Source organism: Eleutherodactylus coqui, chromosome 2 (genome assembly GCF_035609145.1).
Source record: "Eleutherodactylus coqui strain aEleCoq1 chromosome 2, aEleCoq1.hap1, whole genome shotgun sequence".
NCBI classification, from domain to species: domain Eukaryota; kingdom Metazoa; phylum Chordata; class Amphibia; order Anura; family Eleutherodactylidae; genus Eleutherodactylus; species Eleutherodactylus coqui.
Window position 1 is genome coordinate 49,449,671 of NC_089838.1, and position 16,818 is coordinate 49,466,488.

The 16,818-nt window shown below is 45.6% G+C and overlaps 1 protein-coding gene across 13 annotated transcripts in view; it reads left to right on the forward strand.

Annotated features, from left to right (window-relative positions):
• The window catches only part of PPFIBP1 (PPFIA binding protein 1), a 112,159-nt gene that overhangs the window by 22,876 nt on the left and 72,465 nt on the right, over window positions 1-16,818 (forward strand). For all 13 annotated transcript variants that reach the window (XM_066590845.1, XM_066590848.1, XM_066590847.1 and 10 more), the window contains exons 2-3: window positions 5,864-5,947; window positions 9,340-9,548. In XM_066590845.1, coding sequence (XP_066446942.1) covers window positions 5,884-5,947; window positions 9,340-9,548 — 273 coding nt within the window. In that variant the 5' untranslated portion in view covers window positions 5,864-5,883. The remainder of the gene's footprint in view (window positions 1-5,863; window positions 5,948-9,339; window positions 9,549-16,818) is intronic.

The following is a 16,818-nucleotide window of genomic DNA, read 5'->3' on the forward strand; positions in this document are numbered from 1 at the left end:
CTGCCCTTATGTACAAGAATACAACTAGTATAATACTGCCCCCTATGTACAAAAATATAACTACTATAATACGGCTCTTATGTACAAGAATATACCTACTATAACACTATCCCCTATGTACAAGAATATAGCTACTGTAATACTGCCTCCTATGTACAAGAATATAACTACTATAATACATCTTCTATGTACAAGGATATAACTACTATAATACTGTCCCCTATGTACAAGAATAGAACTACTATAATACTGCTCTTCTATACAAGAATATAAGTACTTTAATACTGCCCTTTATGTACAAGAATATAACTACTATAATACTACCCCCTATGTACAAGAATATACCTACTATAACACTGTCCCCTATGTACAAGAATATAACTAATCTAAAACTGCCCCTATGTACAAGAATACAACTACTATAATACTGCTCCTATGTACAAGAATACAACTACTATAATACTGCCTCCTATGTACAAGAATAGAACTGCTATAATACTGCCTCCTATGTACAAGAATATAACTACTATAATACTGCCCCCTATGTACAAGAATATAACTACTATAATACTGCCCCCTATGTACAAGAATATAACTACTATAATACTGCCCCCTATGTACAAGAATATAACTACTATAATACTGCTCCTATGTACAAGAATATAACTACTATAATACTGCCCCCTATGTACAAGAATATAACTACTATAATACTGCTCCAATGTACAAGAATATAACTACTATAATACTGCTCCAATGTACAAGAATATAACTACTATAATACTGCCCCCTATATACAAGAATATTACTACTATAATACTGCCCCCTTTATAAAAGAATATTACTACTATAATACTGCCCCCTATGTACAAGAATATAACTACTATAATACTGCCCCCTATGTACAAGAATATAACTACTATAATACTGCTCCTATGTACAAGAATACAAATACTATACTGCTGCCCCCTATGTACATGAATATAACTATTATAATACTGCTCCCTATGTACAAGAATATAACTACTATAATACTGCCCCCTATATACAAGAATATAACTACTATAATACTGCCCCTATGTACAAGAATATAACTACTATAATACTGCCCCTATGTACAAGAATATAACTACTATAATACTGCTCCTATGTACAAGAATATAACTACTATAATACTGCCTCCTATGTACAAGAATATAATTACAGTAATGCTGCCCCTATGTACAAGAATATAGCTACTATAATACTGCTCCTATGTACCAGAATATAACTACTATAAGGCCTCCTTCCCACGAACGGATTTCCGCCGCGTAATTCGCGGCGAAAATCCGCTGCGTTGCCCGCAGCTATTAGGTTCTATTGAACCTAATAGCACAATGCTCACGATGCGTAATTCCACCGCGGAATTACGCACCGCGATTTCTCCCGTCCTCACCCGCAGCATGCTCTATTTTCTGCGGGTGAGGACGGGCTGTACGCACTGACGGCTTCCATTGCAGTCAATGGAAGCCGTCCATTCACGCTATCTCCCGCTGTAACCAGCGGGAGATAGCGTGAAAAAACGCTTTCCCGCCCACCGCCGAGCGTCATATGACGCCAAATGACGCGGTCCGGCCGCGTCACGTGACACGGCCGGCCGTGCACGTGACACGGCTGGTGACGCGAGGGCGGTGGGCGGTGACGGGCGGTGACGCGCGGCGGTGGGCGGGGAAGCGATTTCACGCTATCTCCCGCAGGTAAGTATAGGGGCTCTGGGGGGCGCCGTGACGGGCTTCGCAGCGGAATATTACGCTGCGGAGCCCGTCACGCTCGTGGGAAGGAGGCCTAACACTGCTCCTATGTACAAGGATATAACTACTATAATACTGCCCCCTATGTACAAGAATACAACTACTATAATACTGCCCCCTATGTACAAGAATATAGCTACTATAATACTACTCCCTATGTACAAGGATATAACTACTATAATACTGCTCCTATGTACAAGAATATAATTACAGTAATGCTGCCCCTATGTACAAGAATATAATTACTATAATACTGCTCCTATGTAAGAGAATATAACTACTATAATACTGCTCCTATGTACAAGAATATAACTACTATAATACTGCCCCCCATGTACAAGAATATAACTACTATAATACTGCCCCCTATGTACAAGAATATAACTACTATAATACTGCTCCTATGTAAGAGAATATAACTACTATAATACTGCTCCTATGTACAAGAATATAACTACTATAATACTGCCCCCCATGTACAAGAATATAACTACTATAATACTGCTCCTATGTACAAGAATACAAATACTATAATGCTTTTGTTTTCTGACCCCTTTCCTCATTTGTAATAGAATTCATCTGGTTTCTGGTAAACAGGAGAGATTTTCCATGTCGGTGTGACTCAGGTGGGTCGGAGTTCAGTATATTATTGTTGCTGCTGCGATATTTTTAGAGCTAATAAAACAAAAAAAAAATCAAACTCTTTTTGGACCGGTCCTTGAGATATTTAGATCATGTGACAAGTGAACGCACTGTTCTTATAATTTCTGGGTGCGAGGGGTTAAGTAAAATAATCCTGCACTACTTACATTGTCCTAAGGAGTGGATCTTGTTTGATGTGCATGGTGTATAGCGATGGAAGGTGGAGATCACTCCTCATGTGGAGGGCTTGTACCGCCCATTTAGAAAATCTTCGGCCACTCGAGTCCTGAACATTGGGGGCTTCAGGAACCTGCGTTACGGGACGCAGTTTGCGGAGGGTCTTCACGTTTTTAGTTCTCTATATGCAGCGACAAGAATATCCACGACTGATATTCCTGGCCACTCATCTTGTTACAGTTTGCATCGTTTATTTAAAGAGATGGTGTCAGTGATACATTGTTGCACGTCTCTGTTTTTAACCGTTTAGGGGTTCAGTGCTCACCGTTCCCTCCCTCTCCGGCGCCATGGTGGCCTGTAATCCGGCGCTCAGTCCCTCAGTCGTATAATTGACTCGTTCCGCTCTTGTGACTGGTTTTACTGGTTCCTGATTATCTCCCTTTATTTTAATGTAAAATTTGTCCCGCAGCATAAGGCGGTAAGCAGCCGCGCAGCAAGCGATTAATGTTTGGCCGCACTCGTGGAAGAGTCCAATTTGTGTAATGAAGCGCTCAGCGTTAATATGAAGTCTGGTGGTTGTGATTTGTAGAGTTCGGTTCCCGGAGGGCTCTCCGCTCTTCTTTTTGATGTGGTGAATAAAAAGCTTTTTTTTTTTTTCCCCCCAAGTCCTTAAAGGAGAACTCCACTAAAACCGTGATTATTATGGACGCTTGCTGCTCCCTGTAGTCATGGTAACAGTATGGTTTCTACTCTGTAGCAACCTGTGGCTGTTATCTCCCTGATAATGGAGTTAGCCTCATCACCCTTCTGCTTCCTTGTAGAGTCAGGTGCTAACTGGTCACTTCAGGGTTACTGGCTCTTTAAGACATTTGTAGTATCCCATGTTTGTCTTTGTATTTCCATCTCTTTAACCCTTTATAGCACAGTTACCGAACAGGCAGTCACTTTGATGCTGAAAAGACAAACTTCTCACATCCTCCCTGCTGACTTCACGCTGAGATGAGGTCACACCCAGTAATAAACCCTATGGGTGGGTCCATGCTAAATCCACTGCATTTAAAGGGGCTGTGACTTTTTTCTACACCACAATTATTTGGTTTTCTGATTAATATGAGGGGTCTGTCGTTCTTGTAGGATCTTTCGTTAGAAAGTTATTGAATGTCAAAAGTCATTAGTGTTTTAGTGGCTTATATTTCTATTATAGAGGTGGTGGTGCAGTAATAGTGAGGTCTACTGAAAATAACTTGATGCCACCTATGGTGAAAGGTGGTACTTCAGCTTATTTGTTTTGATACTGTGAACCTGCAGTAATGAATGAGATTTTAATGTATTTATCGCTACATAACTTGGCAGATTTGCTAATGGGAGTTTTGCCCATCCCTCCCATTAGGACAAGCTGAGAAAAAAGTAACTTAGAGGGGTGTGAATATTGTACAAACCTGGTGGTACGTGTGATGCAGGACTACTACTCCTCAGCATCAGTACAAGATAAGTAATGGAAGTACACAGTGACTCCACCAGCAGAATAGTGAGTGCAGCTCTGGAGTAGTATAATACAGGATGTAAACTCAGGATCAGTACAGGATAAGTAATGTATGTACACAGTGACTCCACCAGCAGAATAGTGAGTGCAGCTCTGGAGTATAATCCAGATGTAACTCAGGATCAGTACAGGATAAGTAATGTATGTACACTGTGACTCCTCCAGCAGAATAGTGATTGCAGCTCTGGAGTATAATACAGGATGTAACTCAGGATCAGTACAAGATAGGTAATGTATGTACACAGTGATGGTATTAGTGTATCGCCACATCAATAAGCAGCCTGTTCTCCGCTATTACAGTGGCATGACTTGGAGTTAGGCTTACATTCTTTTTCCATTACATGCAACTCTTTTCAGCGAATGCTGTATGCCTAGCAGGTGCAATAATCCCTAGCCGTCTAGCCACGGGAAAAAAAACAAAAACTAAACACTGTGCTAGGACCTTTGACAACTCGCCAATCAGGAGCTAGGGGTGTGACAGGGGCGTCAAAATACACTAATACCCGCAGTGACTCCCCCAGCAGAATAGTTAGTGCAGCTCTGGAATATAATACAGGATGTAACTCAGGATAAGTAGTGTATGTGCACAGTGACTCCACCAGCAGAATAGTGAGTGCAGCTTTGGAGTATAATACAGGATGTAATTTAGGATCAGTACAGGATAAGTAATGTATGTGCACAGTGACTCCACAAGCAGGATAGTGAATGCAGCCCGGAGTATAATGCAGGATGTAACTCAGGATCAGTACAGGATAAGTAATGTACGTACACAGTGACTTCACCAGCAGAATAGTGAGTGCAGCTCTGGAGTATAATATGGGATGTAACTCAGGATCCGTACAGGATAAGTAATGTATGTACACAGTGACTCCCCCTTAGAATAGTGAGTGCAGCTCTGGAGTATAATATTGGATGTAACTCAGGATCAGTACAGGATAAGTAATGTATGTACACGGTGACTCCACCAGCAGAATAGTGAGTGCAGCTCTGGAGTATAATATTGGATGTAACTCAGGAACAGTACGGGTTAGGTAATGTATGTACACAGTGACTCCACCAGCAGAATAGTGAGAGCCGCTCTGGAGTATAATACAGGATGTAACTCAGGATCAGTACAGGATAATTAATGTACACAATGACTCCACTCTTGTCTGTACATACTGTATGGTGGTATTCAGAGGTGAATATACTCTCTAAGATGAGATGTTGCTTGTGTTGGTACTTGCTGTAGGTGTGTTTAACCCTTGTATGGTTGTCAGGTGCCGGTTTTCTCTCCTCTGCTGTGTGAATGCTCCTCGACATCCTCTCCACATTAGATCTATCTCTCGCCTTACAAGGTTATATTTGTGTTTCATTGCAAACTTAATCCAAACACTGTTTTAACGAGACATAAAGCACAACTTGTGCTGTGCTTCCACCTCAGGAATTAAGCCTATCTAGACTGCAGTTGGTTTGTCCTGGTGAAAGCTACAAGCTTATCACAGCAGAACAAAAAGATAAATGCTTTCTTGCTCAAGAATAGAATGCCAGATCTGCAGTGCAGACTGACACTAAAATAGAGTGTAAGCAGGGGAGCGGGGTGGTATGTGATGGTGTATTCCCATGGAGATGTAAATGCCAATCGGGGGGTATTGAACTCATGTGTAAAATCCCTTTTTATGACTGTGCAAGAAATCAAACCTCCTCTTCACTATTGACTCTTGTCTTCTAGGACCGATTGCCTGCAGCAAAATGATGACAGACGCAAGTGACATGTTAGCCGCGGCCTTGGAGCAGATGGACGGCATTATCGCCGGTGAGTCCTTGCTTCTGGGAAAGCTGGGTGACCGGTTCTGTATGACATATCCATGACTGAATGTATAATGGTTATTCACTATTCAGCTCCCGGGTCTACAGTGGGGAAGGGGATTATTGGAGCGCAGGGGGTGAAGTGCGATGTAATGCAGGGCGAGCTGACAGCTGCGGCGGATATTTCTGTTGCTTTGGAGACACAATGATCCTAATGCCCCGCCCTGAGGAGCTAATTCTGTTCTTTGCCTCCGGAGCTGCGCTCTAAATTTCTGCCCGGCAGGACTCCGCTGTAATCACTTAAATACCTCAATAGATTATTAACAGAATCGCTGCAGGGAAATCAGAGACCACCGTGTTCCACTGCGGAATCCAGATGGAGCAAGATGTCTGCCTATCTACCAGTGACAAAAGCTATTGTAGTACTTGCTGTCAGTGAATGGAAGCCTTTTCACATCCAGAGGCTGAGAACCCTTCCTGATCACATCTGACCGGTGCAGGAGAGAGTAGATTGTGCTCAGCTCATCTGCTGAGTGCTGAGCCCTAGGTTACAGGATGTGTTTTCTAGCTGACAGCAATCACAGATATTGAAAGTGTAGTATACAATAGTATTTGCTGTATCCCGCTGTGAACTCCTGATAAAGCATACAAAGAACGATCAGTGACTCGTTAACGAAAACTGCACTATGTCAGTGCAGTTAAACCCAACGATTCTCGCTCAAAAGACAGCTTTGAGCGAGAATCGTTGTCTAAACCAGCTCTTAAGAGCTTAAAAGGGTTTTCCAACCTTAGCTTTTATCTTCCATCCCTAGGATAGGTGATAAATGTCTGCTCGGTGGGGGTCACAGCATTGAGACCCACCACAGATTCGAGGAACAGAGCTCCCATGTCCCCCTTCCTCCTTACTTCGGGCTCACTGCAATCCCCACTTAATTTTTTTCAAGCAATGAGGAACGTATGCAAAAAAGTTGTTTTGTTTCTTTGTCCCTGTAGGAGATTTGAACTTATGATGCTATGTACGCTCTTACGCTCTGATAATACACTGCAGTACTTCTGTACTGCAATGCATTATCGTTGTTTATAGGGATCACAGGCCATGGCAGACCTGGATGCCATTGTCTGTCATCCGGTTGCCATGGCAACTTATGCAATTACATTGCAGAGGGCTGATGATGTCACAGGGAGCAACCTTCCTCTGCGCACACATTACATGCTACGATCAACGTTGATCACATCATGTTGGTGTTCTCACCGGTCCCTGCTGTCATTCACAGTCGACTCCCGCTGCGCATGGTGTGGGCTCAGTTTCTGAACCCACGTCATACATGGGACGTAAGTTTACGTCCATTCGCAGGAACCCCTTCCGAGTCAGGATGTAAATTTACGGCCTAGCGCGTGAAGGGGTTCAACAAAAGCATAAGGCTACATGGTTAATTTGGTTGTGGCATGGGTCACAATACCAGTCTTGTGACCTTACATTGCCGTTGAAGCCACTGGATCTCCGTGCATCTCGCGAGTTGCTACGAACCGCAGATTGCAAGAAATCCCCTGAGGTTGGGATTTTTGGAGTTTGCAGGTCACGGCAACTCGAGAGACGCACCGTGACCCCAATGAGGTCTACATAATGATAGGTCACATGATTGTGTCGTGACCAAAGTCACTATAAAGCCCCAGCCTAACGGACATAACTATTTTTAGTGCTGATCCATGGCGGATCTGCACCAGAATAGACATCGTTTACAATGCATGTGAATGTACCCTTAGTGGAGCTTTCTATCAGGGCCGCCCCACCTGGAAAGCATCTGCCCTGAGGGGTGACCAGTATTGGCTATTAATCCTCAGACGAGAACCGGTCAGGTTCTTGGAAAGCTGGATGACAGTCCCTGAAATAGCAGCCGTATCAGCTGTCACTCAGCTTTCCCAGGATTGGCCCAAAAACGACTGGAAGGCCGGCGGATTGCTGATAACTTGAGCTTTAAATGGCCGCTAACTATAAGGTTGTCCTTTTTATAACCGAGCGGGAACTTTATAAGAGGAGTGGCTGATATCAGTCATGTGATATAAGAGGAGCGCCTGATATCAGTCATGTGATATAAGAGGAGCGCCTGATATCAGTCATGTGATATAAGAGGAGCGCCTGATATCAGTCATGTGATGTAAGAGGAGCAGCTCATATCAGTTATGTGATATAAAGTAATGATCGCTGCAAGCTGATGGGTTGCTACTCATAGTCAGCCTCTCCTTAGCCTACTTCTAATAACAGGGAGCAATAGAGTGCATTCTACCACACAGAATATGGGGGGATGAAACGCCACATCTCTTTAGTGTGAAATGACAGATAACAGAGAATAACAGGTTGTATTCAACTCCACATCATATGGAGAGAAGGCAGCATGTTCTCATTCTGAAATGGCAGATAACAGTGAGCAACAGATTGTTTTCATTTGTCCTACAGTCCACCTCCCTTCAGCTCTAATGGCTGATAACATTGAATAATAGCTTGAGTCCACCTGTCCTATAGTTGTCCTCTCCCCAACTTGACATGGCTGATAACAAGGAGCAATAGCTTGTATTTAACTACACATCATATGGAGAGAAGAGGGTCTATTCTCAGTCTGAAATGGCTGATAACAGTGAACAACAGATTGTATCCATCTGTCCTACAGTCAGCTCTCCCCAGCCTAAAATGGCTGATAACAGAGAAGAGTATATTGCATTCACCTCACAGCTTAGAAGGGAAGAAAGACTGCAGACAGCAACTTGTCTGTTTTGAAATGGCTGATAGCAGGGAACAATAAATTGTATTTATCTGTCCTACAGACAGCCTCCCTTCAGCCCCTAATGGCTGATAACATTGAACAATAGCTTGTATTCTTCTCTCCTATAGTCACCCATCTGCAGCCCTAAAAGTTGTTCTCACTTGTCTGCCTCATCCTAGCCTGAAATGGATGATCACAGGGAGCAATAGATTATATTCCCCATCCAGAAATGGCTGATAGCAGGAAGCAATAGCTTATGTTCCCCTGTCCTACAGTCAGCCTCTCCCCAGTTAGAAATGGCTGATAATGGGGAGTAATAGCTTGCATTTAGTCTTGCAGTCAGCCTCACTCTGGCCTGAAACGGCTGATAGCAGTGAGCAGTAGATTGTCTTCTATTGTCCAAACAAATCCAGTGGTCCTGGCTTGTCCTGAAATAACTGATAACGGGGAACAATAGCTTGCATCTGACTGCATGCAGACTGTCCACCTCTATTCTGCTTTTAATGGCTGGTAATAGTAAAGAGGAGATTGTATTAAGCCACCCTATAGTCAGCCTGCCATGGCTGAAACCAGAGAGCAGTAGAATGTACTACAGTGCTGGTGTACTGCTCCTTTTAATTCCACTTATTTTCCCTTACAGGCTCCAAGGCTCTTGAGTACTCAAACGGCATCTTTGACTGTCAGTCGCCGACCTCGCCCTTCATGGGCAGCTTGCGCGTCCTGCACCTCATCGAGGATCTGAGGGGGATGCTGGAGATGATGGATACTGACGAGAGGGACGGGCTGAGGTGCCAGGTGCCGGACTCCACCGCTGAGGCCCTGGCCGAGTGGCTGCAGAGTCAGATGGTGGTAAGTGACCAAGTGCTATCTGATCCTGGGAAAGCTATGTTGCCCTCAGTGCAACTGTCACAGCAGCAAAGAGTATTTCAACCAAGAACGTTGCAGATCTTGGGGTAGGCAGTGACCTGGTCACTCAGTTGATGGTAGTGAGAACGGGACTGCAGGTGATGCGGGTGGTGTAGTCCTGCTGTGTAAGGAATGGCGATAAATGGGAGGTTGCAGGCTCCAGGGCAGCACAGAGTATTTTAGCTGAGGAGGGTGCAGATTTTACAGCAAGCAGTGACCTGGTCACTCAGTTGATGCTAATGAGAACAGGATTGCAGGTGACAGGGGTCGTGTAGTCCTGCTGTAAGATGAATGGGGATAAATGGGAGGTTGCAAGCTCCACAGCAGCACAGAGTATTTCAGCTGATGAGGGTGCAGATCTTAGGGCAGGCGGTGACCTAGTCACTCAGTTGATGCTAAGTGAGAACGGGAATGCAGGTGACGCGGGTGGTATGGTCATGCTGTAAGATGCATGGGGATTATTGGGAGGTTGCAGGCTCCACAGCAGCACACATCTTTTTTAGCAGAGCTTTCTGTGAAGCTATATAGGATATCGGACGGTATTACATCCTGTCTCGGTCCGTCTTCAATCTCTAGAATGACCTGCGTGATCAGCGATGTCCAAAGACGGCAGATGCTTTTTATCTCCTTACAAGCTGTGTGGCTCAAATATTGGTGACCTCCTGAGCAGCGTCAGTAAAGTCTTGCCGCCCTGCCTACGCTGCAGTAACAGATGACTTCTGAGAGCTGTACCGGCAGCCATCTTGGCGGTCATCCCCCTCCCCCATGAGTCCTGTGTAATAATCTTCAGGTCTCCGCGTCGCGCCATCTGATCAGACAAGCTGCAGCAGGTTGTTTTTCGTCCTCACATTTTGTAGCGTGAATTACTTTTGCCACATTGTCTCCTCGCTCTCAACGCTTCTGCGCATCTCGCTGTCTTTTCACCAATTAACGGTTGGATCTGCTGATAATTATCACATTGCGGCGCTGACACAGCTGTGTGGGAACGAGGAATGTTGCGTCCCGTCGTCTGCTGCCAAGTTCTGCTGGGAATGAGATTTGTGCTCTTTAGGAAAGTGTCCGCTGGGATTGCGATCTTTGATCCCGCAGGTCGTTGCGCTCTATAAATAACGTATAAAGCTGGTTTATTGTTTCCTGTTTATTTAAAAAAACAAAACACACCCCACCCCGCTCTTGACTAGTTGCGATTTACAGAATTTGACGACTGCCATTGAACCTTATATATTTCTAGCAGCAACTGCTTTATTGTGTTACATGGCGGCCATTGAGATGGTTAAGTAGAGTCTGGCAGAATGAGAGCCACCACAATGTCCACATAGCCTAAGGGCCCCCTAAGCCCCATTTACACGCAATGATTTTCGGTCAAATCGTTGCGTGTAAATGCTACCATCGTTTTCTTTTCGGCCGAACGATAATTTTTAGTTCAGCATAAATGATTACATTGTATTCAGCTGCTGTTATCTGCATACAGCGAAGGGGAGTCTCATTTGCACGCAAATGAAGTTACTAATGGGCATTAGTACCCATTGGTAGTTTATTCAAAATAATCGCTCAAACTGTCATTGAAGCTATCTTTTGAACGAATTTTGAGCAATCATCTTTGCGTGTAAATAGGGCTTTAGTGTAGTGAGCGCTCAGGGACAAAATAAGCAGCCAGTGAATGGGGGCAAGAATTTTTGGATTTCCCGTCTGTGCAAAATCCACAGTCTAGGTCCCCAGTGGACTGTGCACCCCTGACCTGTATGATATGGCTTACTCTCTCCCCCGTGTATTTATCAATCGCATGATGTCTGTGAGAGATGAATGGTTGCCTCCACCACCACTGATCTCATTTCCAAGGTAAGGTAGGCCCCCTGTCCACGACCGTGAATTCGCCGTCGGTAAATCGCCAGCGAATCACGCAGGCTGAAGCTTTCCATAGCGTTGCTATGGAAAGCGCCGACCCCCTGTCCACAAGCGGAGTATTATTGCGATTCTGCTCTCGCGGCCGGCAATTCGCAGCATGCTGCGAATTTCCCCGATTCTCCGCAGTTAGCCTATCTATCAGATAGCCTGACCTGCGGTGAACCCTGTGCCGGCTCCTTCTCCCGGGCCGCGGCTCTCCGCCGCGAAATACCACAACGCCCGTGGACAGGGGGCTGTAAGCACCGAGTCATGACTGACTGACTCGGTTTGCTTGGCAGACTGTTTTTTTACGGTTTGGTTTGCCATTGCCTTCCCCAGGCTGGGTTCTCATTTTACCGACCTCAGAAGGATGGCGTCAACTTTGAGCCGGCTACCTGAACCAAGCAGAGATTGAACCCGCAACCTTCAGGTCGTGAGTGAGAACTTAGGACTGCATTTCTGCTACCTTAACACTCACAAGGCTCTAATTTCAGAGACCCACCTGTGAAAATGAACGGAGCAAAAAACGCCATAAACTCTTCAGAAGTTTGCTTTGTCACTTTTGCGCTGAGTGTTATGATCTCCCATGTTTGAGTCACAAATGCCGCAACTAAGGGATGCTGTCAGGAGGGGGGTGGATGTGACTGCTGAGGAATCTGATAACCTCAGACCTCGAGTGTCTCCCGAGATCGCAACTTCAATCGGTATTGCCGAGATCCACAGGAGATGCCTCGGAACCCATTTTAATTTAGTGCACAGTGGTCCTTTAAGACATCAGCGTTGGCTGACTCAAGGGCTCTTGCACCTCTGGGTGTGGCAGCATCTCGCCTGCTCATCACCTGGATGGGATTTTTTCCATGCTGCTGTAACCTTTTAAGGATTGCGGTGAACTTGGGAATTGAATTTTGTGTGGATTTTAATTATTTTATTTTCATTTAGCAAATTTTTTCCTTTTAAATTTTTTATATATATTTTTCGCAATACAGAAACAATCCCTCCCCTTGAAGGAGTATATATGTATACACTCGTTGTCGGTAACATCCCTCCCCTAGAAGGAGTTGTTAAATGGAAGGAAACTTTCTCTGTGTGATTGTAATGTTATAAGTAAGTGATTACAATACTAGAGCAAAACGAACATTTTTTGCGAAGAACCGACGCTTGTAGGGAGGCTCTAGTACCCTGTTGTACCGCCTCTAGCTTCATAGAATCGGGGTCATCGGGTCCAACCCCCTGCTCAGTGCAGGATTTACTAAATCATCCCAGACAGAGATTTGTCCAGCCTTTGTTTGAACACTTCCATTGAAGGAGAACTCACCACCTCCCGTGGCAACCTGTTCCACTCATTGATCACCCTCACAGTCTTATATCTAATCTGTGTCTCCTCCCTTTCAGTTTCATTCCATTGCATCTAGTCTTTCCTTGTGCAGAAGAGAATAGGGCTGATCCCTCTGCACTGTGACAGCCCTTCAGATATTTGTAGACCGCTATTAAGTCTCCTCTCAGCCTTCTATTCTGCAAGCTAAACATTCCCAGATCCTTTAACCGTTCCTCATCGGACATGATTTGCAGACCGCTCACCATCTTGGTAACTCTTCTCTGAACTTGCTCCAGTTTGTCAATGTCTTTTTTTTTTTTAAAGTGGGGTGCCCAGTACTTGGCACAGTGTTCCAGATGAGGTCTGCTTAAGAGAAAATAGAGGGGGATAGTTACCTCACGTTGGATGCAAGATGTGATACGGGGGGAAAAGGAGGCTGTAGTACCCTGTTGTACTGCCTCTAGCTTGGATACAAGATGTGATACGGGAGCGCATGGAGGCTCTTGTACCCTGTTGTACCACCTCTAGCTTGGATGCAAGATGTGATACGGGTTGGCATGGGGGTCTAGTACCCTGTTAAAACAACCTCTAACTTGGATGCAAGATGTGATACAGGCGGGCATGGAGGCATACAGGCTCTGTATGGTATCCTGCAAACTGGTAGGCTGTGGAAGTTGGCGTCCCAGATGGTCCCATACATGTTCTATTAGTGATACATCTGGTGACTGGGCAGCCACGGAAGTGTGACAATGTTGTGGGGGCTTCCTGTGACCCCCTTGTGTGTGCGGCCAAGCATTATCCTGCTGGAAGCCTCCATGGAGGAACACACGTGGCTGCAGGATGTCCTCAACATATCGCTGAGCTGTCATTGTCCCTCGTACCACTATTAGAGGGGGATCAACTGTCTTATGCGATGACCCCTTCTTCCCCCCCCCCACCAGACCATCACACCAGCAGGGGGCAGGATTGAGGTGCTCACCCAGAGGTCTCCAGACACTAAAACGGTTGTCATTAGCACCCAAACTAAACCTAGACTCATTGCTGGAGGCAACCCAGTTCCACTCCGTAGCATCCAGTGACTTCCATGGGGACCTTTGGTGCATAAAGGCATAGAAAAGTAGAGCATGCTGTTTTTTTTTTTTTTTTTTTTTTTTTTTATTAACGCGACTGAAATGTGTGTAAAAATATGGAGATATGAATGAACCCATTGAAATCCGGCTCCTGTTGGCTCGCCGGTAATTTCCAGGATGAGGTGTTATTTCGTCCTGGATTGTAACCCAAATCTGCAACGAAAACTCCAAACAGAACTCGGACAGCAATGTGAATGGGCCCAATATAGCATACGATTTTACCGTAATCGCATGGTACTATCTAATTCTCCTCTTGGCCAGTTCTGGGTGCTTACGCTGCCAGTCATCAGTCAGTTCTTGAAACTTTTCCTTTTTGTGTAATTTTTTTCTTCCCACGTTTTCAGAAGGTCAGATGTCAGATTCCCATCACCCCCTCCCCTCCTTCCACCTCCTCATAATTTTACACACCAACACATTGAATGTGTTACCTCCGGCCGGATTAGAGCAAATTTAGTTTCGTGTAAGCGCGCCCCGGAGCCCCTAACAGCTGACAGATGGGTTTTGTAGCCGTTAAGGGGTGAAATGAGCTCCAGAGCCGTAGAATTCGCTCCTGGCAGGGAGATTGCTGAGCTCGGCGAGTATTCTGCAGCTCCCGTCTCCGTACATGACGTCTCTAATGCGCTCCAGAGCCGCGGCTTCTGTTTGCATCCTTGATACACCATGGAAATGTTTATCTTATTTTATGGCGGTTTTCAAGTTGCGGCCAAATAAATCTTCCATTTAAATGGGACTATTTCTTGATTTCGTCCAGCTGCTGCCAAACATCGATCGCACCGCATTTTGTATATCATAGATGGCTGGTGGCATACAGCTTTCCCAGGCTCCTGAATGGCTTATCTGCTGTTGTAATGCATCCTCCGCTCAGGCAGGATTGGGAAGCCGGATGATCGCCCCTGTACCCTCGGAAACTGGAAAGACAGTAGGTGGGAGGAGGAGCGTTGAATGGCGGCTACTGCCTCACAGGCTCTCATCCAGCTTTTCCTGAAAATAAAAATGACAGTCTATCATTTTTAGCAGTAGAAAATCAACAGACTTTTTGGGAGTTATGCTATTCACAAACAGCGCCCCCCTGTACCAGAGGGCTGGTATTGCAGGCCTGTATTTTTATTGTTGCGCTTTTCCTTTGTCAGCGGATTTTGTGCTTTCTTGAGTGCCGTGGAGTCTGTAAGGGATTAATAGACAAAGTGACCAATGACATCAGAAGCCATGCGGATGGCGCCCTGCCCGCTTACTGGATTTATGTGCTCCTCACAGCTCTACCGTCAAATTATAGGCCTCACTGTGCCTTTTTATTACGAGCTTCGCCCACTTGTTATGTCTTCCGCTGCGACGCATTGGAGTTGCTCACCTGAGGCAAAAGAAACATGGAGATGTTGCCCCTAGCAACAAATCAGCTCTAATTTATTAAAGGCCGTATGGAAAATAAAAGCAGAAATAAAATTGGTTGCTATGGGCAAGTGCTTTATTTTTCCTTCACATTACAATGCCTTGCTGCCCCTAGTAACCAATCAGGTCGCTGCTTTCATTTTCTAGGGGGCCTCTGATACATGAGAGCTGAGATCTGATTGGTTGCTCTACGCAGATTCATCAGAACTATTGCAAAAGGAAAAAAATGAGTTTGTTGCTCATGGCAACCAATCAGATCTCAGTTCTCATTTATTAAAGGTCCTGATTGGTTGCTATGGGCAAGTGCTTCATTCTTTCTTCACATGAGATTGCCCAGGTGCACACAGCAACCAATCAGGTTGCTGCTTTTATTTTCTAGATGTCTTTTGATAAGTGAGCTGAGATTTGATTGGTTGCTAGGGGCTCAACTCATTTTTCCTTTGCAGCAGTTCTATGCCCATAGCAACCAATCGAGGCCTTTGAAAAATGAGAGCTGAGATCTGATTGGTTGTTATGGGCAGAGATTCATCAGAACTAGTGCAAAAAAATAAATAAGTTAGTTACTCATAGAAACCAATCAGATCTCGGCTCTCATTTATTGAAAGCCCTATGGAGAAGGAAAGCAGCAACCTGATTGGTTGCTATGGGCAATTTGCGCCAGTCTTCATAAGTGTGTAACGCCAAGTGCGACCGTTGTCCACGTTATAGATCACATGTGTCAAACACAAGGCCCGCGGGCCGAATCCGGCCCGCTGCCTCGTTTCATGTGGCCCGCGGCGTGCCGACGCTGCTCACCACTAAGCTATTACCAGCTGGAGTGCTGCAGCTCCCTGCTGGCATATTAACATTTTTCACAACACTTCTGCCCTATTCAGCAATTCCAGCAACCTGATTGGTTGCTTGGTGAATCAGCCAACCCAAACAACCAATCAGGCTGCTGGAACTGCTGAATAAGCAGAAGTGATGTGGAAAATGTTAATATGTGAGCGGAGGGGAAGCAGCGCAGACAGCAAGGAGGAGGTAAGTATGTGGTTTAGGGGGGCTAATGGTGGCTGCTGGGGGGGGGGGGATTTAGTGGTTGCTGCCGAGGGGGGTGTTAATGGTATTAATGGTTACTGCTGAGAGGGGGGGGGGGGGGGGGTTAATGGTGGCTGCTGAGAGGGGGGGTTAATGGTGGCTGCTGAGAGGGGGGGTTAATGGTGGCTGCTGAAAGGGGGGGGTTAATGGTGGCTGCTGAAAGGGGGGGGGGTTAATGGTGGCTGCTAAGGGGGGGTTAATGGTGGCTGCTGAGAGGGGGAGTTAATGGTGGCTGCTGAGAGGGGGAGTTAATGGTGGCTGCTGAGAGGGGGGGGTTAATGGTGGCTGCTGAGAGGGGGGGGTTAATGGTGGCTGCTGAGAGGGGGGGGTTAATGGTGGCTGCTGAGAGGGGGGGTTAATGGTGGCTGCTGAGAGGGGGGGTTAATGGTGGCTGCTGAGAGGGGGGGTTAATGGTGGCTGC